The sequence below is a fragment of the Oncorhynchus keta genome, chromosome 17, assembly GCF_023373465.1.
Source record: "Oncorhynchus keta strain PuntledgeMale-10-30-2019 chromosome 17, Oket_V2, whole genome shotgun sequence".
Lineage (NCBI taxonomy): Eukaryota > Metazoa > Chordata > Actinopteri > Salmoniformes > Salmonidae > Oncorhynchus > Oncorhynchus keta.
The window spans coordinates 45,256,767-45,278,909 of record NC_068437.1 but is presented as its reverse complement, the minus strand read 5'-3'; the positions used below and the strand labels follow the sequence as shown (position 1 = coordinate 45,278,909).

At 41.7% G+C, this 22,143-nt stretch overlaps 2 protein-coding genes and 1 long non-coding RNA gene across 3 annotated transcripts; 2 read left to right on the top strand and 1 right to left on the bottom strand.

The window, feature by feature from the left end:
- Positions 1-323: 323 nt before the first annotated feature.
- slc7a10b (solute carrier family 7 member 10b) lies at positions 324-15,431 on the top strand. The gene is made up of 11 exons (XM_052466228.1): positions 324-1,855; positions 5,659-5,863; positions 6,106-6,257; positions 9,324-9,449; positions 9,731-9,884; positions 10,436-10,559; positions 10,770-10,873; positions 11,078-11,174; positions 11,389-11,538; positions 13,293-13,470; positions 13,734-15,431. Exons 1-11 carry the CDS (start codon positions 1,684-1,686, stop codon positions 13,856-13,858), a joined length of 1,587 nt encoding a protein of 528 aa, XP_052322188.1. The 5' UTR covers positions 324-1,683; the 3' UTR covers positions 13,859-15,431.
- On the bottom strand, positions 10,721-19,222 carry LOC118395923 (uncharacterized). The gene is made up of 3 exons (XR_004828091.2): positions 19,085-19,222; positions 13,320-13,489; positions 10,721-10,869 (listed from the first exon to the last, which is right to left on the bottom strand). It is a non-coding gene; the product is annotated as an uncharacterized LOC118395923 (long non-coding RNA).
- Positions 15,677-22,106, top strand: dus2 (dihydrouridine synthase 2). Its single transcript, XM_035790007.1, has 16 exons — positions 15,677-15,827; positions 16,121-16,264; positions 16,389-16,434; positions 16,545-16,636; positions 16,790-16,833; positions 17,048-17,108; positions 17,237-17,284; positions 17,375-17,440; positions 17,608-17,678; positions 18,909-18,995; positions 19,099-19,267; positions 19,543-19,664; positions 19,857-20,000; positions 20,550-20,637; positions 20,743-20,816; positions 21,058-22,106. The coding sequence occupies exons 1-16, from the start codon at positions 15,822-15,824 to the stop codon at positions 21,290-21,292; spliced, it is 1,497 nt and encodes a 498-aa protein (XP_035645900.1). The 5' UTR covers positions 15,677-15,821; the 3' UTR covers positions 21,293-22,106.
- Positions 22,107-22,143: the final 37 nt, after the last annotated feature.

Genomic DNA, 22,143 nt, shown 5'->3' with positions numbered 1-22,143 from the left:
CCCTGGTTTGATTCCAGGCTGTATCACAACCGGCTGTGATTGGGAGTCCCATAGGGCGGCACACAATTGGCCCAGCGTCGTTAGGGTTTGGCAGGGGTAGGCTGTCACTGTAAATAAGAATTTGTTCTTAACTGACTTGCCTATTTAAAGGTTAAATAAAATATCAATTTCAATTTTGTGCTTCATCTAAACTTTTGACCCAGTGTGATGCTGTGAACGTTTGCGTTTCACAATGAGATAATACCCTGCTGGCAGTTAAAAGGCAGTAAAACCTACTGGCAGTTAAAAAGCATTTGGTTGAAGAAGTCTTTGTTTTTATCACTCCTTCCCTCTGTCCACCATCCAGTTACCCAGAGTGGCTCCTGTGACGTATTGGTTTTCTGCTCGGCTTCCTCCTTTAAGCGACGCAGCACACTGCTGGCAGTGTTCGTCTTTCCTCCCTCCCTGCCTGCACACAAAGCAGCTGGCTGTTTTATTGGCCTTCTAACAGGATCAGCTGAATCCAGGCCCTTTATTGTGCAGTCTGTGGTGTTAGCGAGAGAGGCAGAGAAAAGACCTGGTACGACTGCACAACTTGACTTCCTAAATTCCACTAGGGTCCTTTAGAGGGGAAGGGAAGCATGAAGAAGGCCGCCTTTGGGATGCGTGCGCTGGTGGAGCAGAGGCGTGAGCCCTCCTCTTTGGGTTTCCTCTCCCGGACAGTTCAAATGTGGGCTCTCTCATCAGGAGGCTGTTCAGAGTTGCATCAATGTAACATGACAGGCTAATTTTAGAAACAAGACAACAGAGGGGCAGAGTTGTGTGAATGGGAGTGTATCTGGCATGAAATGTACACAGAGGAGAGTATTTGCTAAGTAAATTATAAAGCTGGTACATGATTTCAATGATTTATTTTTTGGGGGGGGGCGTCCCTGTCATCCATATGTTTTGTAATCTATTTATGCTATTTTTTCCCCTAAGAATTGAAAATAGTATTTTTTTTTCAGGATGATTAGGCTACTTTTATTTGGAGTACTGTAGTAGTAGATAAGGCATAGTAGGTGGTGTGTATGCTTGTTAAATTCATTATTGCATTTGCTCTTTCATGCCCTATAAAATATTGATCAGTTGGTCAATAATTTAGTATACTCTATTACTCCATAATGGAGTGCTTATGTTCATTGTGGTCACAGTTGTATAGTTTTATTTAACATGTATTTTCTATGACTGTTTGCAATTCACAAGATGTAATACTCTGATAGTTGAGGACATTGATGAAGAGAATGTGTGTACTCTGAAAGGAGGGCATGAACACTGAGCAGTCGAGATTATGCACACACAGTTGTGTTCAAGATGGGGGGTTTACTCAAATTGGAGAGTTCACCAAACTATGATGTTTGCAAGCCTCAGCTAAAAAGCATGCCAGCCTATCATGTCCGGTATTGAAACAGAACATTTGGTATAACCAAATATTTATGGTGAAACTATGGACTTCGAAGTTCGAGGGGATCTTCGAGTGAGGTTGAGTGATTGTACGAAAAGTCCTGCGCAGCGACGCTCAAGTACTTGATGGGCCATGGCACGAGAGTGGGGTAGTTAGCATTCTACCCTGGACAGCGGCAGATTATTGCGCAAGCGCACCCTATTCAGTGTGCATCAATACCGTGTGTGAGTTCAAGAGAGGGATTCGAGAAAGCCTTTGATATGGTTGCAGACATGGATGGAGGAAAGCGGAAAAGAAGTATCTGCTCACGGCAAGAGCCGTTGGCTGCGCTGAAGATCTTGAAAGATGGGAACAACAAGCGTGACGAAATCCCCGATAGAGTGACTCTGAAAAAAGAAATAGGACTTTTAAGCGCCTGTACAATAATCATAGGTAAGGTTGGTAAAAATGTATTGCATTTTAGAGACTTAGGGGGTGTTTGTTCATTGTTTTATTTGAATGCGCACTTTATAAAAGAACGTTGTAAATTTGCTATTGACAACATTTGCCCTTACTGAATGAAACATTAGTTTTCCAACGATGGATTATGTAGGCCTATTATTCAAGTTAATATCCTATATTTAGTCACAAGTTTAATGTTTAGAAATAGGCCCATCTTCTCACCTGTGATGCTAAGAATATGGTACTATTTGATCTGATCGTGTGGTAACATGACAAATAAATATGTGCATTAAATATCGACCTCAATGCTTACGTGGCCAAAATATATTAAGTCAGTCAAGTAGCACATTGGTTGTCAAGCAGAAGCAAATATTCTGCTGAAGCAGAAGAAATGGCAGGGACTGCTTTAATAAATCTAATCTGCTTGTTGAAGGGTGCAAATTAAGATATAAACCCAAGTGTCACCTACACAGGGTTGGAGAGTAAAATAACTGACATGTAATCTGATTACAAAAAAACGAACTAACCAGTTACATTACCAAGAATAAATGTTGTAATCAGATTACAGATACTTTTGAAAAACTAGATGGATTACTTTTAAATTCAGAAATGTTCAAGGTGTTTGCAAAAAATACATAACGACACCTTTCTGTTTTCGCAATGACATTCAATTCAGCATTGTAAAAAATAAGCAAATTCAAATTTGTTCCACCTGAGGGAGTCCACAAGTCAGAGGCCACTACAATGACACACCACATGTGTTAGATGGATCCTCATCAGGCCAAAGTAATCAGGTTACATGACTGATTTGGGGTAATCCCAAAATATCGCTACTGATTTACAGTAAAGTAAATCCCACTATACAGTCTGGAAGATGCATATGTATCATGACTAATAAAGTCAATTTTAGGTGGTTTTGGTTTTCAGACTAATGATACATATGCTGAAGATTTCAGCATGCTCTGTTGCCATTATTACATATGTTCTGACTTGACTGTTTACATTTGTTTTAGAGTTACTGTAAAATGGTTATTAAACTGAAAGTCTAAAGTGTAAAGAATAGGCCTATGCTCTATGCCATTTCTACTGACAGTTATGTTTTTCAATTACATTTCCTCACAGCAGGCCCCAACCTACTCTAGTGGCTTTTGATAAGTCACATTAATGAAACTTTTTTTCATCAAGATCGGTCCTGGAGAAAAAAGTGAACATCCCTTTGACTCCTGGAAGGTCTGTTCCACCACAGAATGCAGATATTTTTTATTTAACCTTTATTTTGACAGGGAGTCATGCTGAGACCACGGTCTCTTTCACAGATGAGCCCTGTATACACATCAATATACACTACACACATCACTATACACCATATTATGCACATCAAAACACGAAAAGCAAAACACAATCATAGAAAATAGTACACAAATTGATGCACCAATGCGTGTGTGGAAGAGAAACACAGTACAGACCACCAACTGTGATTGGACAAATTGAGCAATCCAGACCAGGAAGTCTATGCTGGCATCCACCCTGTTGCTGTTGTTTAAAAGTTATACATCCCAGTATTAACATTTCTGACAGGGGCAGAAACCTAAATGAAAGCCGGCTGTGCAGAGTCTAGAAATAATGCAGGAGATGAGTTGAATTCAATTCTTGCGGATGGCTCATGCCTGAGCTCGACAGTTAAGAGTAAATAATTTATGTCCAGTTATGTAATGGAGGTCTGTGCCACTTGGCTGCCTTCTGCTGTGCTACTCTGAGTGCTCTACCCTGAATGTGTTGGTTGGGATACACTTGGTCTGCGCCTAAAATGGCACCCAATTCCATAATGGCACTACTTTTCAACGGGGCCATTTCCCTTGGACATGGTACAGCCATATTGGAACCCAGCTCATTTTATTACTTCAATGAGTGTGGTTGATGTTGAAGCAAGCCTCTTGAGTCAGATGGTAGCACTTCCTACTTTGACTGCTTGATCTCCTGTCTAAAGCTCTGTTCACTCACATCAACAGAATAATTGTTCCATTTCTGAGGTCCGCTGTGGACGATGTGTTAACTTGTAATGATCATCGGGGAGGATATTTTTCTCAAGTATATCTGAAGAGATAGAGAGCCATATCATTTCAGGGTTGATGTGAGGATAAATCAGTGAGTACCCTTTAGCTAGCTCAAGGGGAAGTGTATAGACCAGATTATATAATATCCCCACTTTTTACACTGCAATATATCTGTTGTTTAGATCTCAATGTATTGTTTAGTGTTTTTCTTTGTTTCCAAACACATGATACAGTTTTATCAGATTTTATTATAGTCATATAAATATATACAGTACCAGTTAAAGGTTTGGACACACCTACTCATTCAAGGGTTTGTATTTATTTGTACTATTTTCTACATTGTAGAATATTTCTGAAGACATCAAAACTATGAAATAACACATTGAGTCATGTAGTAACCAAAAAAGTGTGAAACAAATCAAAATATATTTTATATTTGAGATTCTTCAAAGTAGTCACCCTTTGCTTTGATGACAGCTTTGAACACTCTTGGCATTCTCTCAACCAGCTTCATGGGGTAGTGACCTGGAATGCCTTTCAATTAACAGGTGTGCCTTGTTAGAAGTTAATTTGTGGAATTTATGTCCTTCTTAATGCAAAGAGAAACAACAGTCCATCATTACTTTAAGACATGAAGGTCAGTCAATACGGAACATGAAAGTTTCTTCAAGTTCTTCAAGTGCAGTCGCAAAAACCATCAAGTGCTATGATGAAACTGGCTCGCCACAGGAAAGGAAGACCCAGAGTTAACTGCACCTCAGACTACAGCCCAAATAAAAGCTTAAAAGGGTTCACAAGTATCAGACACATCTCAACATCAACTGTTCAGTGGAGACTGCGTGAATCAGGCCTTCATGGTAAAAATGCTGCAAAGAAACCACTACTAAAGGACACCAATAATAAGAAGAGACTTGCTTGGTCCAAGAAACACAAGCAATGGACATTAGACTGGTGGAAATCTGTCCTTTGGTCTGGTGAGTCCAAATTTGCGATTTTTGGTTCCAACCGCCGTGTCTTTGTGAGACGCCAAGTAGGTGAACATATGATCTCCGCATGTGTGGTTCCCACTGTGAAGCATGGAGGATGAGGTGTGATGGTGTGGGGGTGCTTTGCTGGTGACACTGTCTGGGATTAATTTAGAATTCAAGGCACACTTCACCAGCATGACTACCACAGCATTCTGCAGCGATACGCCATCCCTTCTGGTTTGCACTTAGTGGGACTATCATTTGTTTTACAACAGGACAATGACCAAAAACACACCTCCAGGCTGTGTAAGGGCTATTTGACCAAGAAGGAGAGTGATGGAGTGCTGCCTCAGATGACCCGGTGTTCTTTTGCCCATCTTAATCTCTTCTTTTTATTGCAATTATTAACATAATTGCAAAAGGGTTTTCTAATATTCAATTAGCCTTTTAAAATGCTAGACTTGGATTATCTAACACAACATGCCATTGGTGATGGTTGCTGATAATAGGCCTCTATACGCATATGTTGATATTCCATAAAAATCTGCCGTTTTCAGCTACAATAGTCATTTACAACATTAACTATGTCTGCACTGTATTTCTGATCAATTTGATGTTATTTGAAGGGACAAAAAAATGTGATTTTCTTTAAAAAACAAGGACATTCTAAGCAACCCCAAACTTTTGAACGGTAGTGTATATTTTTAAACAATATTTACATTGCTTGTTTTTGTGTGTATGCATTCTAGTAATACCTTCTCCCTCTCCACAGGGAACATCATAGGTTCTGGAATCTTCATCTCTCCTAAAGGGGTTCTAGAGCACTCGGGTTCAGTGGGTCTAGCCCTGATTGTGTGGATACTAGGGGGATGTATAGCTGCCCTGGGCTCCCTCTGCTATGCTGAGCTGGGGGTCACCATCCCCAAGTCAGGGGGGGACTACTCTTACGTCACAGAAATATTTGGAGGCCTTGTTGGGTAGGTACCTCTGTCTCCCACACCTACAGTTTATTTCACACCCAATGTGTAGAGTTTGCAAGCTGATTATGAAATATGTAACATTAGGTTGGATCAATGCAGACTACTTTGGGAATACATTTTTAATTGATACTTTCATGTGCTTTTCTCTGTGATGAAATTCACATGTTGTTGATGTAGCCTATGCATTACTTTTTACCCCAAATACAATTCTGTTCAATTCTGTTTCTTTCCCATCCTAGGTTCCTTCTGCTGTGGAGTGCAGTGCTCATCATGTACCCTACCACCCTGGCTGTCATCGCCCTGACCTTTTCTAACTATGTTCTACAGCCTGTCTTCCCAGACTGTGTCCCTCCCTACATGGCCACACGCTTGCTGTCAACAGTCTGTCTATGTGAGTACTGCACCGTGTGTCTGACTGTGTGTGTGCGTGCGTGCATGCTTGTGTTATATTTTATGGGAAGTTTATCTGGTGCAACAGAGTAAAATATATCTTATGTAACAATTGCCTCTAAGGCTTTTAAAACTCTCAGAGAGGAGGCAGGAATATTAACATGCATGGTGTGTCAAATAGAAAATGGAAGAGGGAGACAAATATTAACATGCATGGTGTATCAAATAGAAAATGGAAGGGGGAGACAGGAATATTAACATGCACGGTGTATCAAATAGAAAATGGAAGGGGGAGACAGGGATATTAACATGCATGGTGTATCAAATAGAAAATGGAAGGGGGGGACAGGGATATTAATATGCATGGTGTATCAAATAGAAAATGGAAGGGGGAGACAGGGATATTAACATGCATGGTGTATCAAATAGAAAATGGAAGGGGGAGACAGGGATATTAACATGCATGGTGTATCAAATAGAAAATGGAAGGGGGAGACAGGGATATTAACATGCATGGTGTATCAAATAGAAAATGGAAGGGGGAGACAGGAATATTAACATGCATGGTGTATCAAATAGAAAATGCAAGGGGGAGACAGGAATATTAACATGCATGGTGTATCAAATAGAAAATGGAAGGGGGAGACAGGGATATTAACATGCATGGTGTATCAAATTGAAAATGGAAGGGGGAGACAGGGATATTAACATGCATGGTGTATCAAATAGAAAATGGAAGGGGGAGACAGGAGGGGGAAGAGTGAGCCGGAAAGTTAGGGAAACAAAGACTGATGAAGAGTACAGTTTCTAAAGTATGTATAAAATCATCACAATGGGCAAAATATGCCATGGGAAGTCCTAGTGGCCTAATTCTCTGGTTGTAAATTAGTTTGAAGTTCTTTATCAAGGAGACATTTGGTTTTTAGGTGGTTATAGACATCCTTTTATTGGTCGCTAAAAATACATCTAAAAACATCCTTTTACAACGAAGTTGACTGTGACGCCACAAAAGACATTCGAATGACGTCACTGCAACCATTTTTGTGAACCTGAAGGAACTTGGACTTAAATTCAATGTCATGTACAGTGTCTGTCCCATTCGCGAAAGTTAGAGCCAATTTTGTCGCCTGTGATTTGTGTATTGCTTTTCACAGGGTTGCACCCCTCACTCTGTCTACAATTTGTACATGCTAGTATTACTAATTACTTGGCAACAAGCCTGAGGGGACCTCCACTGTACCTCCACTGAACCCCATGAAGTAGAGAGAAAAAAAACACAAAATCCCTATTGTACCATGATTGAGCTGCGGAAAAGCCAACAAGCCAACAGCATTGTGGCCCATGTTTTTTTTATTGTGTTCCTTGCTTTTAGGGGCCATTATTCTCACTTGTTTTTTGGGGGACTGGATGCCAAGGATCTGGAGAAAACGTGAGCTTTCTCTCAGCCTCTTCAGGGACCTGCCTGCCTGTCCTCTCTGGGTTTTGTTCTGTTGCATCGGAAGCGGTTTGTTTTGGGGGCCTTGACACCTAGCCTTTGTTTGTGAGAGCCAGGCCACCATGAGAAAGAGAGGCAAGCCAATGACAGTGATGGACGAGGTGAAAAAATCGTGTCTACCCCTTTGCTTTACCATTTCCCACATTCCAGTCTGCCATGGCAACTGCTAGGCCGCTGCCGCCCGACCAACACCATGTGCCCAGGCGTTAGCCCTGACTGACTGGGAGAGAACATGTCACATTACTGTGCACCTCACGGCTTGCCTGGCATCCCTAATGCCACATTCCGATTAGGCGAGAGCTCCCCTATGTGAGGACAAACATGACTTTTGACTGATCATTGTTGGTAACATTCTTAGGCTACCATATTCTATACCTGGGTTTAAATAGTATTTTGGTTTCTCAATAAATGCTTGCCTTAAAGTAACTGTCCAGTGTTTCCAGATTTCTATGAAATATGACCTATAATTAATTATAATATGAGTGAAATAGTTTTCTTTACAATTTTTTAATAATTTAAGTATGCTAAAAAGCAGCTTTTCTGTGTTAGAATGGTGTGGGCATACCCCAACAACAGAATGGTGTGGGCATACCCCAACAACAGAATGGTGTGGGCACACCCCAACAACAGAATGGTGTAGGCGTACCTCAACAACAGAATGGTGTGGGCATACCCCAACAACAGAATGGTGTGGGCACACCCCAACAACAGAATGGTGTAGGCGTACCTCAACAACAGAATGGTGTGGGCGTACCCCAACAACAGAATGGTGTGGGCGTACCCCAACAACAGAATGGTGTGGGCGTACCCCAACAACAGAATGGTGTGGGCGTACCCCAACAACAGAATGGTGTGGGCTTACCCCAACAACAGAATGGTGTGGGCGTACCCCAACAACAGAATGGTGTGGGCGTACCCCAACAACAGAATGGTGTGGGCGTACCCCAACAACAGAATGGTGTGGGCTTAACCCAACAACAGAATGGTGTGGGCGTACCTCAACAACAGAATGGTGTGGGCATACCCCAACAACAGAATGGTGTGGGCGTACCCCAACAACAGAATGGTGTGGGCATACCCCAACAACAGAATGGTGTGGGCGTACCCCAACAACAGAATGGTGTGGGCGTACCCCAACAACAGAATGGTGTGGGCGTACCCCAACAACAGAATGGTGTGGGCGTATACTGATCATAAAACATATTAATGCAAGTCATAGAGGCTGATTGGCAAGCCTCTATGAGAAATAGCAAGCATTTTTAAACATTCTGTTTGAGATACAAGCTTGAGGTGTTTTACTGTTTTTTTCTCTCCAATTTATGCTTTGGCCACAAATACGAGTATAGGACGAGTCAACAACGTTATTTGGGTATGAGTTAACAGAAGTTTCAAAAGTCCGAATTTCACTGGACAATTACATTAAAGTATTTGTGTGTGTGTGTGTGTGTGTGTGTGTGTGTGTGTGTGTGTGTGTGTGTGTGTGTGTGTGTGTGTGTGTGTGTGTGTGTGTGTGTGTGTGTGTGTGTGTGTGTGTGTGTGTGTGTGTGTGTGTGTGTGTGTGTGTGTCTGCAGTGTTCCTGACCTGGGTGAACTGTTCCAGTGTACGTCTGGCCACCAGGATCCAGGATGTGTTCACGGTGGGGAAGCTGGCGGCCCTGGGTCTCATCATAGTGGTCGGCCTGGTGCAGATCTGCAAGGGTGAGACACACACACACACTCACCCTCTCTCTAGATTGGTTTTCATTATAGCAATCTTGGGACATGCAAGACGTTTTGCAACTGAAAATGAGTAGTAGGTTTCTTATTTAGCAAGTTCAGATAGTACCTCCCCTTTTCCGTTTGCTTTCTTCGGTTTTGTGTCTACTGAACATGACCCAGGTGCCGAAGGTCAATAGCACCTTTAAATGGTCAAAGAGACTATCAAGCTATTTCCCTAAAACAGCCCCCCAGACATTGATGGTGAATTTGTACTTCTCCAGGTAACTACGAGGGACTGACGCCTCAGGTGGCCTTTGAGTTCAGCACGACTCCCTCGGTTGGGCAGATTGCTCTGGCTTTCCTTCAGGCCTCATTCGCCTTCAGTGGATGGAACTTCCTGAACTATGTCACAGAGGAAGTGGTTGAACCGCGACGGTGAGCTTCTGGTTCACCTAACATTATTTTCCTTTGCATTCTATTCTATTCTGTTTATCAATCCAATGCTGTGTACTGAATATGCAGTCCGGCTGTGAATGCATGAAAGCAAGCATTGTGGAGTGATGCATAGTTGTATGTTGTGATGTTATATCAATGAACATATTGCTAAGGAAAACATTCTATAGAGTTATATTTTGCATATCAGCTGCCTTCTTATTTCTCTAACAGTGTATGATATATGAGACTGTGTGTTGATTGCATGGTTTGTATACAGTGTAGATTACCTCATCAATGGTTTGTGTACCGTGTGGATGACCTCATCTGTAGTTTGTGTACCGTGTGGATGACCTCATCGGTAGTTTGTGTACCATGTGGATGACCTCATCGGTAGTTTGTGTACCGTGTGGATGACCTCATCGGTAGTTTGTGTACCATGTGGATGACCTCATCGGTAGTTTGTGTACCATGTGGATGACCTCATCGGTAGTTTGTGTACCGTGTGGATGACCTCATCGGTAGTTTGTGTACCGTGTGGATTACCTCATCAGGAACCTACCTCGTGCCATTTACATCTCTATCCCATTGGTGACCTTTGTGTACACGCTCACCAACATCGCCTACTTCTCCGCCATGTCACCCGAGGAGCTGCTGTCATCCAATGCTGTGGCTGTTGTGAGTAACGCTGTTCGCTTTGCTTTGCAAAATGACAAAAACTGCATTGCGTACTGTACTTTAATGGTGCCCTTATTTGATTTATTGACCTTTAATGAATGTTCAACACAATGCATGTTTACATAGAGATTACCTTTAATTTGCTGTACATCAAGAGTTATCCCTGGCTTGAATTGTGTCTTAAATGTAAACCTTCTTGTTCTGCTGCAGACATTTGGAGAGAAGCTGCTGGGGATGTTCTCTGTCATTATGCCCATCTCTGTAGCCTTGTCTACGTTTGGAGGCATCAACGGCTACCTCTTCACATCTTCTAGGTGAGGGGTAAAGACAGAGAGAGAGGGAGAGAAGGGAGAGAGACAGAGGGATGGTGGATGGTGTCCTCTAGACTACTGGCTTTGTCTCAATCCACAAGGATGCAGCCTTTGGATTGAGACACAGCCATAGAAACGGAGGCGTGTGTGTGTTTTTTAAGTAAATTAAATGTTTATAAGCCCTCTAGGTTTTATTTGTCTTTCTAGATTGTGTTTCTCTGGGGCCAGAGAGGGACATCTACCCAGCCTGCTGGCTATGATCCACTTTAAGAACTGCACCCCTATCCCCGCTCTCCTTTGCTGCGTAAGACTACCTAACACTACTACGTCTCTACTGTATGTTTTGTTTCTCAAACGACACTCAGTGGCCAACATGCAGGTCCTATATCCCTCGACCTTATGTCTTCAATAACAGTCTCTCTCTCTCTCTCTCTCTCTCTCTCTCTCTCTCTCTCTCTCTCTCTCTCTCTCTCTCTCTCTCTCTCTCTCCCTTCTCTCCCTCTCTCTCTGTCTTGCAGTGTACTGCCACCATTGTAATCCTGTGTATAGGAGAGACACACAACCTGATCAACTATGTGTCCTTCATCAACTACCTCTCCTATGGAGTCACCATCGCAGGCCTGCTCTATTACCGATGGAAGAAGCCCAAACTTTACAGACCAATTAAGGTATTATTAATACAGGCATGGTTCAATCATGGCCCCTCAGATAAATGATTGGCACCGTAATTGACAAAAAATAACAAACTACAGCAACACCTGTCCTCATCACCTGTTAAAAACAGAGTACAAGCAGCTATTTTCCTCTGTCCTCTTCACTCATTGGAAGGTGAGACGTCATGTTGACTCTCTCTTCATTATAAAAACACAATCTGTTCTCATCGACCTGGCCAAGGCTTTCGACTCTGTCAATCACCGTATTAGCCTTGGTTTTTCTATTAGCCTCAATAGCCTTGGTTTTTCTAATAACTGCCTCGCCTGGTTCACCAACTACTTTGCAGACAGAGTTCAGTGTGTCAAATCGGAGGGCACGTTGTCCGGACCTCTGGCAGTCTCTATGGGTGTACCACAGGGTTCAATTCTCAGGCCGACTCTTTTCTCTGTATATATCAATGATGTCGCTCTTGCTGTGGGCGATTCTCTGATCCACATCTATGCAGACGACACCATTCTGTATACTTCTGGCCCTTCCTTGGACACTGTCCTAACTAACCTCCAAACGAGCTTCAATGCCATACACCACTACTTCCGTGGCCTCCAACTGCTCTTAAACACTAGTAAAAAAAATGTATGCTTTTCAACCGTTCGCTGCCCGCATTCGCCCGCCCGACTAGCATCACCACCCTGGACGGTTCCGACCTAGAATATGTGGACAACTATAAATACCTAGGTGTCTGACTAGACTGTAAACTCTCCTTCCAGACTCATATTAAACATCTCCAATCCAAAATCAAATCTAGAATCTGCTTTCTATTTTGCAACAAAGCCTCCTTCACTCACGCCGCCAAACTTACCCTAGTAAAACTGACTATCCTACCGATCCTCGGCGATGTCATCTACAAAATTGCTTCCAATACTCTACTCAGCAAACTGGATGGAGTTTATCACAGTGCCATCCGTTTTGTTACTAAAGCACCTTATACCACCCACCACTGCAACCTGTATGCTCTAGTCGGCTGGCCCTTGCTACATATTTCGTCGCCAAACCCACTGGCTCCAGGTCATCTATAAGTCTATGCTAGGTAAAGCTCCGCCTTATCTCAGTTCACTAGTCACGATAACAACACCCACCCGTAGCACACATTCCAGCAGGTATATCTCACTGATCATCCCCAAAGCCAACACCTAATTTGGCCGCCTTTCCTTCCAGTTCTCTGCTGCCAGTGACTGGAACGAATTGCAAAAATCGCTGAAGTTGGAGACTTTTATTTCCCTCACCAACTTTAAACATCAACTATCTGAGCAGCTAACCAATTGCTGCAGCTGTACATAGTCCCTCTGTAAATAGCCCATCCAATCTACCTACCTCATCCCCATACTGTTTTTATTTTATTTATTTTTCTGCTCTTTTGCACACCAGTATCTCTACTTGCACATCATCATCTGCTCATTTATCACTCCAGTGTTAATCTGCTAAATTGTAATTATTCGCTCCTATGGCCTACTTATTGCCTACCTCCTCATGCCTTTTGCACACACTGTATATAGACTTTCTTTTTTCTACTGTGTCATTGACTTGTTTATTGTGTTATTGGCTTGTTTATTGTTTACTCCATGTGTAACTCTGTGTTGTTGTCTGTGTAACACTGCTTTGCTTTATCTTGGTCAGGTCGCAGTTGCAAATGACAACTTGTTCTCAACTAGCCTACCTGGTTAAATAAAGGTGAAATAAAATTAAATTAAAATAAATCCCTTCTCATCAGGTAAACCTACTTGTTCCTATCACCTACCTGATGTTCTGGGCCCTGTTACTGGGCTTCAGCCTGTACTCTGAGCCTGTAGTCTGTGGTGTTGGGCTGGTCATCATGCTCACTGGTGTACCAGTCTACTTCCTGGGGGTGCACTGGAAAGCCAAACCAAAGTGTATCTATGACTTCATCGGTGAGTGTCCTCTTGAGTCCTGCAAATACATGCTTGTTTTACTAATCCTGGCCTCTTTCTTTGCCCCCAAAAATATCTGAATTTCTGAATTCAACCACATATTTTTAATGGTATTCAAACTCCCTAAACCCTATATATAACAAGTATCAACCCATTCTTTATTTAAGGAGACCCAGATATATGGCATTTAAAAGGAATACTACCTTAGTGGTCTGGTCAGACACTTTTTTGTGATGCTAAACATGGGACCTGTTTTCTCACAGAGTCCGCGACCTACGTGGCACAGAGGCTGTGTTTCGTGGTCTTCCCTCAGTTCGACCCCATCGAGATCAGTCCAATCGAAGAATGGCCAGACAAATCTTCTGACACTCTATCTAGGAAGTCTTAAACTCTTTTTGCCTTCTGAAGTATTTTTCTTTTTGTATATTCTGTCACTGTATGAGTACAGACACGGTCCGTTCCTTATAGTGGAGCCCCTTGTCTGGTCTCTGGTAACCTCAGACTCATATCCATTTCTTTACAGCTAGGTGGAATTGCCTGCGTTTTGATACATGGGCCACTTGCAAAAAAAATGTATTCTCTTTTTGTACTAAGTCGTCAAGGACAACAAGCTAATGGCAACAGTATCACATTTTGAAACAGACTTCATATGCCCTAAGGAAGTATTTGAGCCTTTGGGTTTTAATTGACCTAAGATTTACTGTGCATCATTGTGCCTTTTAGGGGAAATTGTGTACCTTGTTAACAAAAATGTACCTTACCTATTATTTGAATTTGGAATTTGCTTTGCTTTGTGTGTTCCTTATGAGAATTTGAAAAGCACTGTGGTCTTCCATGTTCTGCTTCTTGACAGTTGTTAATTTGCCACATGTCATGACTTCCTCAGATTTGTGAACATGTTCAAAACTATCTGAACAAAGACCTTAGAGCCTTTGACTGGAATCCTTTGGAAATTAATCTCTTTAGCCAGCAACAGCCAACAACATAGATGTGTTCTGATTGTATACTGCTGAATGATAGATGGTTGTAGTTGATAGTTGAGTGTCACTATGTTTTTACAGTAATTAGTTTGTTTAACTTTTGCCATTGCCTTTAACACTACTGATTATATTTCATATACTGTAAATACACGACAACTGTAATGTTCACAGCTGACATAATGACCCAAACACCAATTTATACCAGTGTTATGTGGAAGTAAAACTGCTCACAAAAGCTTGCTGGACTTTTCTAATGCTTGTTTCTAAACTAAGATTCTAATATCAAGTTAACTTATTTTATTTTCTATTCTCTACCACACTTAAAACTAAATGCTGTGCTGGTAACCTGACAAAAACATACAAAAGGCCTTTGCTTTTCCTGTGGTGCACTGTACTGCCATTCCATTTATTTTCCCTAAACAGAGCTCTTTAACTGATATTGTGCTCTTCATATGACCAGGCCCTTGACTGTTACTGTAAAACAAAAAAGATGATATGTTGCATTTCTTTTGAAATTAACATACATTTTAAGTAGCCTATATTTATAGATATATACTGTATTGTAGTAGATATATGGATACTGTACTTGATGCCACACATTACTCAAGGAACATATTTAATGCCAATAACCAGATAATGATGTAGGTTTAGGATATCATTATGTAGTTTGATAGTACTACGTTAGTCTGAGTTGTTTCTCCAACAGCTGCCATGATCATTAAGCCAGTCAGGTAAAACACAGTGCTTATGCAAGATTTATTACTACTTTATATCCATTTTAGTTCAGATTTCTAGAGCAGTCTTGATATGAAGAGCTTTTACACTGTAAATTATTTGTAAAGCATCAGGTGTTTACAATGGGTTCAGTACTTGGAATGTTAACTGGAATGTATTTTAGTGCACTTTTTTGTAAATGAGAAAATGACAATAATACCACAATAAATCAAATACATATCGGAAATGAATGACTTCATGCTTTGTCTGCTTTGTTTCATTGCCATCATCATTTATCATAATGTTGCACTCACTATAAAGTATTCAACTGTTTAAATTTGCCAATAATGTACCAGTAACTGCCAGCCAGAGAGAAAATGTTTTTTTTAAAGTATTTATATGTGGCTTTAAAATATTGTAGCTTATAGTGTGTTTTACGTTCATCAGGTTTACACCGCCGGTACAGTTCGGTATGCAGCACACTACACACAAAGGACCACTTTAGAACAACGTTACTCGTAGTGAATTTGTCTGTTCTATGCCGTAATTTCTATTCCAAATCGGCGAGGTTTGATGATGCAAGATTTCAAACAGGAAGTAGAGTCAACACGCGTTCCGGGGGATCAAATGAAGACCACTATAATGTACTTTCTGTAAATGACGGTGAGTTATTTTGATTATGGAGTAAAAACATGATATCGTAATTGCCAGATGTGTGTCCTCCAATTATATTACCAGCAATACGTTATATCTGCCACGTTTCTCTGGTTGTACGCAAGCGAACAGCGACACCAAACATGTTTGTCAACGAAGCTAAAACTGTCTTTGTATAGAATTACACCCACCATTCGTTGTTGATTACTTCACATAACCTAACCTCTTCACCAAGAAGAGACTCAGGACATGGATAGTTTGTTGTAATAGCTTTGCCTGTTTTCTGTTTCCATTCGAACCAGGCGAATAAAGAAAATATGACGGCCAATACAGTGGGTAGACTGTGTTTCCGCAATGTAAATGCACTGGCACCTATGGTGCGTGTTGGCACCTTACCAACGAGACTGCTGTCCCTGGATTATGGTGCTGATATTGTGTACTCTGAGGTAAGTCTGTCAGTGGAGAAGTTGTGCTTCATTTTATGGCTTTGGGGCAATTGACTGTCAATCTATCTTTTGAAACTGTTGTCTTTGATTACTGTGTTCAATCCATTTTTTGTATGTTTTGTAGGAGTTGATTGACATCAAAATGGCACAGTGTCAGAGAGTTGTCAATGGTAAGTTTGTCTCACCTACCCTACTACAGTCCTTTGATTACTGTTGTTGTAACAACTGTCACTGTGAGATGCTAGTGTGTGTGTGTGTGTGCACGCGCTGTGATTTGCAGAGGTCTTGGAGACGGTGGATTTCGTGGCTCCTGATGAGAGAGTGATGTTCAGGACCTGTGAAAAGGAGAAAGACCGTGTTGTCTTCCAGATGGTAGGCTATACACGAGAGCCTTCACTGTCTGCAATGTTTCATTGGATGGGGGCTATTGAAGTCAATATTTGACATAGACAGGACTCATGTCCTTATTTATTCAACATGTCAAAGATGGGACCAACATGACTATGCCTCTTACTGTTTCTGCAGGGAACTGCGGACCCAGACAGAGCACTGATTGTGGCGCGACTAGTGTGAGTCTTGAACATTGTATTTCTGTTGTCCATCTATTCTTTCTGTTCCATTTCTACTGGTATATAGGAAGAACATGTAAGCATATTTTGTCAGCAACTGAGGTCTAGGTTGAGAGGCACTACAGTCTGTTCTATGGTCTACCTCACAAGTGAAAAGAAAAGCCTTATTGCCCCTTGGCACCTGTTCTTATATATTCCTCTTTGTAATGTGTAGGGAGAATGATGTGGCTGCCATTGATGTGAACATGGGCTGTCCTAAGGAATACTCTACTAAGGTGGGCTATGAGTGACACAGTCAGCAGCCAACAAATAGTCAATGAATGGTCAGTCAATTCAGACCTAATATAATGTTCACACTAAGGTGACTGTCTGCTGACCCCTCACTTCTCTGTATCTCCTGTAGGGTGGGATGGGAGCTGCTCTGCTCTCAGACCCCGACAAAATCGAAGCGGTGAGTTGTCAATCTTCTCCCCCATCAGAAAGCTAATTGAATAGAGCACTGTTGAGAAATAATATATTTTTGTCATCTCTCTTTTTCTAGATTCTTAGAACACTTGTGAAAGGAGTGTCCAAACCAGTGACATGTAAAATCAGAATATTGCCCACAGTAAGTTTTAAAAGGACAATGCCTTTTCTACAGCAATTAGATGGGTGTCATGTGTTTTGAGCCAAATTCATTAGTCTTTTGACCTCACTTGTTAACGATTACATTCTCCATTAAAATTGTACTTGTGCGGCAGACTGACTGACCCCTGTGTTTATGTGTGTGTTCAGCTGGAAGATACTCTTAGTCTGGTAAAGAGAATTGAGAACACGGGTGTGGCAGCTATTGCCGTTCACGGCAGGTAAAGTCCTGTTCTTATCATACCCTTTGTTACACTACATGATCAAAAGTTTGTGGACACCTGCTCGTCGAACATCTCATTTCAAAATCATGGGCATTAATATGGATTTGGTCCCCCTTTGCTTCTATAACAGCCTCTACTCTTCTGGGAAGGCTTTTCCACTAGATGTTGGAACGTTGCAGCGGGGACTTGCTTCCATTCAGCCACAAGCATTAGTGAGGTCGGGCACTGATGTTGGGTGATTAGGCCAGGCTCGCAGTCGGCGTTCATCCCAAAGGTGTTCGATGGGGTTGAGGTCAGGGCTCTGTGCAGGCCAGTCAAGTTCTTCCACACTGATCTCAACAAACCATTTCTGTATGGACCTTTCTTTGTGCATGGGGGCATTGTAATGCTGAAACAGGAAACTGAAACAAAGGGGCCCCAGACCATTATTCCTCCTCCACAAAACTTTACAGTTGGCACTATGCATTGGGGCAGGTAGCGTTCTCCTAGCATCCGCCAAACCTAGATTTGTCCGTCAGACTGCCAGATGGTGAAGCGTGATTCATCACTCCAGAGAACGCTTTGCCACGGCTCCAGAGCCGACGCTTGTCATTGCTCATGGTGATCTTAGGCTTGTGTGCGGCTGCTTGGCCATGATGCTCCCGGCGAACAATTATCGTGCCAACGTTGCTTCCGGAGGCAGATTGGAACTCGTTAGTGAGTGTTACAACCGATGACAGATGATTGTTACATGCTTCAGCAATCAGCGGTCCAGTTCTGTGAGCTTGTGTAGCCTACCACTTTGAGGCTGAGCCGTTGTTGCTCCTAGAAGTATTCACTTCACAATAACAGAACTTATAGTTGATCAGGGCAGCTCTAGCAGGGCAGAAATTTGACGAACTGACTTGCTAGAAAGGTGGCATTCTATGACGGTGCCACGTTGAAAGTCACTGAGCTCTATAGTAAGGCCATTTTACTGCCAATAATTATCTGTGGAGATTGCATGGCTGTGTGCTCGATTTCATACACCTGTCAGCAACGGGTGTGGCTGAAATAGCCAAATCCACTCATTTGAAGGGGTGTCCACATACTTTTGTATATATATTGTATTTTACATTCATCTGATTTTAGATGCTTGATTTTGTGTAAAGCTAGTGATTTATAGAGACCCAAACCTTTTTGTGGCTCATTTTATTTTTTGGCGTTTTACATATCCAAATTGATTTGTGACTGCCTCTACTTCCTCAGGTTAAAAGATGAAAGACCAAGACACCCTGTTCACTGTGACTTCATCCAGGCTATAGCTGAGGCGGTGTCCATTCCTGTCATCGCTAAGTGAGTCGCTCTGTCTCTCTCAAAGGTGTTGTGAACACGGAGATAAATAAATTCTTATGTGACTGACTGTTCTTGCCTTCGACACTTACTGTATTTTGTGTAGCGGAGGTTCTCTGGACCGGGTCAAAGCCCACGCTGACATCGAGGAGTTCCGGAAGGCCACCGGGGCGTCCTCTGTGATGGTTGCCAGGGCGGCTATGTGGAACCCCTCAGTGTTCCGCAGTCAGGGACTGCTGTCTGTGGAGGAGGTCATGGAGGAATACCTCAAATACGTGAGTCTACCGCCCTCCGTCCACTTTACCTCACTCTGCAGGAGACCCACTGTGTTAAAATGCCAAACTCAACTATCACTTTCATATTGTAGATTGACATAGGAAAGTTACCTAGGTAATCCAAGGCTTGTTTTTTGATCTGATAATGCTGGCAATCACAAACTACAGGGAAGTTAATCAAAGATGACTTGCTATATGCCAACTTTACCAAGCATAAAATACATTGTGTCATGTTAGAGGCCAATTAAGAAACATTTGTGCTTTTTTATTTGTAGGCCATCCGCTACGACAACCATGCCTTCAACACCAAGTACTGCCTCTGTCAAATGCTGAGGGATAAGGTGGAGTCTCCACTGGGGAAGCAACTCAAATCTGCCCAAACCAACAAAGAGATCTGGTACATGTCTTTTGAATCATGATGTCAGAGAACGTCAGAATTCCAGTATTCTATTTAATTTCCTAGTAAATGTAGTTATATTTCATATATTATTCTATTGGTGAACCTTTTTGGTAATAAGTACTCAAAAATTGTAGTATTGGTACTTAAGTTTGATGTTTGGGTATTTAACTCTACACCTGTGTTTTCCAGTGAGGGATATGGGCTGCAGGAGTACTATAAGAAGACCCAGGCAGAACTACAAGCCAGAAGGGAAGCCATCCAAACCAACCACAATCACCCCAACCAGCCTGTTCTAGATGGCGATGTCACCACAATGCATGTCAAATTTGAACGGTTTGTTCTAAGGCCATTTGGAACTCCTCTTACACATCTCTCTCATCGGGTTACAGCAGCTCTACTCTGTCTGGTGGATAATGTTTAAGGGATGACCTGAACAAATGTGCATAGAAATTTCATTTACAGATTGTTACTCTAATTGAAAGCAATACTAAGAAGCTGTAGATCTGTTCTATGTGCATTATTTCTATGCTCCCTGTTCTTAAGTTTAGTTTTTGCATCTTGTACTGTTAGTTTTGTACAACAGGTAACTATATTTTTGGTTATGGAAAATATATGTCACAGCGGTTTAGATGGTACAATGACTGGTGGTTTTGTCACAATCTGAAATTAGGCGAACTCTTAGAATTTCAGCAACCAGGAAACGGCGGAGCAATTTCTGCATAGTGCACCTTTAAGACCATTGGTTTATGTCTAGTAAGTCACTAGTTGAGTTGTGTAGGCAGGTAGTGGGAAGTCCTGTAATATATTACTGTGAATATTACATATGGCACATATTATTATGACTGTACATAGTATGATGGACGTGTGATGTTGGTGTGTCAGGAGGGAGTACCCTGGAGAATTCAGCCCTAAGATGTTCCTGCTGGAGTGGAGCCGCAAGGAGAACTTAGAGCAACCACGATATGAGACAGTAAGATGACCACTTTAGATTAGCCATGGTCTTTCAACATACATGTCAAAACCTGAGTGCATTTATGTGTAGTGTGCCTATGTGCATTGTGTATGATGTTTTCAGGTACAGCGCTCTCAAGACCGGGCCTTCCAATCCATGGTAACGATGACAGGGAAAAAGTACAGATCCACTCTGTGGTGAGTTAATAGTGAAAGTGTTATAGACATTTTAAATGTTAGTCATTTAGCAGATGCCAGTGTTAGTTCACAAAAGGCTTAATTCATTTTATTTCTATTTATGACCAAGTTAAACCCTGGGAAGTTAAAGCTTGATAACACTGTTATAAAACACAATGCTTAAAACAGTGTTATTTACTCATACAAATGCTAAAGTGCACTATTCACACATAAAAACACATTCTCTTTTATAACCATGCAGGGAGAAGTCAAAGAAATATGCAGAGCAGGCTTCTGCTATAGTATGTCTACGTGTTTTGGGGCTACCAGAGGGTCGGGCTGGTGAAGAGTACTCTGGGTTGGTGGGCAAGAGGAAGAGGGAGGAGAAGAGCAACGAGACGCCAGATGAGGAGGACACCACTACATACTTTGGAGCCAGGAAAAGACGCCCGTCTGAAAACCCAGAAGAGCAACGGGTTACCAACCATTCCAAATAGTGTACAGCACATGACATGCACAGCCTGACTACTACACTGTGTAACAACTGTAAAATTATTGCTTTACGACCGCAATAAGACAGCATGTACCTTTTATATTAAATGGTGACTGTTCTGCAGCAGGGGTCAGCTCTTACCATGGGGAGTGATTGATACAGTAGCGGCCATATTATTGTGAGATTGAGACATGCAAACGAGTAGTGTAGTGTCTGAGATATTCTGTCAGCTCCCCTCCAAATATTCAAACAGACATCAGCATGAGGTGTTCAATGCTATTTATTTTTTCTCCTGGATTATTTTGTTTAGTGACAAAAAGCTTGTTTGGTGTTGGTTTGCAGAAAACATGCTCTGCATGGGATTATTAAATGGCCCTATTATTATTTTATTTTTTGATAAACCAAACTGGTAATCGGATTAGTTTATAAAAAAAAAAAACGGTCCAAATGTGTAACAAGACAGTTTGTCAGGCTACTTGAAATCATGCATTCTGCTTACTCTTGCAATATTCAAATGTTTCTTCTGTAAAGTCACAATAGAAAACCACTTATCAACCTTCTGCACTACTCATATTGACCAGAAGCAAGTTTTTATTTTATAATTCTTGACAGGAGTGTATGTACAGTGTAATGAAATCTGCCAGAGGAGGGCGGCACAGGAGCTGTATAAAGAGTTAATTTTCTCAGGCAGTATTTATTGCACCATTGTCTCACATGGGACCGTACAAAATTAGGAAAACTTGCTTTTTATGTTTTCATCTTAAATTAATTAGTTGTTGCTCTTTCACGTTAAACAATAAACGTTTTTGTTGATTGTATACATTGACAGTTGGCTGCTATTGAATCAATTGTTTT

Excerpts from the sequence above, each read along its gene's own strand:
- slc7a10b (XM_052466228.1), top strand. The coding sequence starts at position 1,684 with ATGGTTGCAGACATGGATGGAGGAAAGCGGAAAAGAAGTATCTGCTCA. Across the intron at positions 6,258-9,323 it reads GCTGTCAACAGTCTGTCTAT|TGTTCCTGACCTGGGTGAAC; the intron begins GTGAGTACTGCA and ends GTGTGTCTGCAG. Across the intron at positions 13,471-13,733 it reads GTGTATCTATGACTTCATCG|AGTCCGCGACCTACGTGGCA; the intron begins GTGAGTGTCCTC and ends GTTTTCTCACAG.
- dus2 (XM_035790007.1), top strand. Across the intron at positions 16,435-16,544 it reads GTGTCAGAGAGTTGTCAATG|AGGTCTTGGAGACGGTGGAT; the intron begins GTAAGTTTGTCT and ends TGTGATTTGCAG. Across the intron at positions 20,001-20,549 it reads ATGCATGTCAAATTTGAACG|GAGGGAGTACCCTGGAGAAT; the intron begins GTTTGTTCTAAG and ends TTGGTGTGTCAG.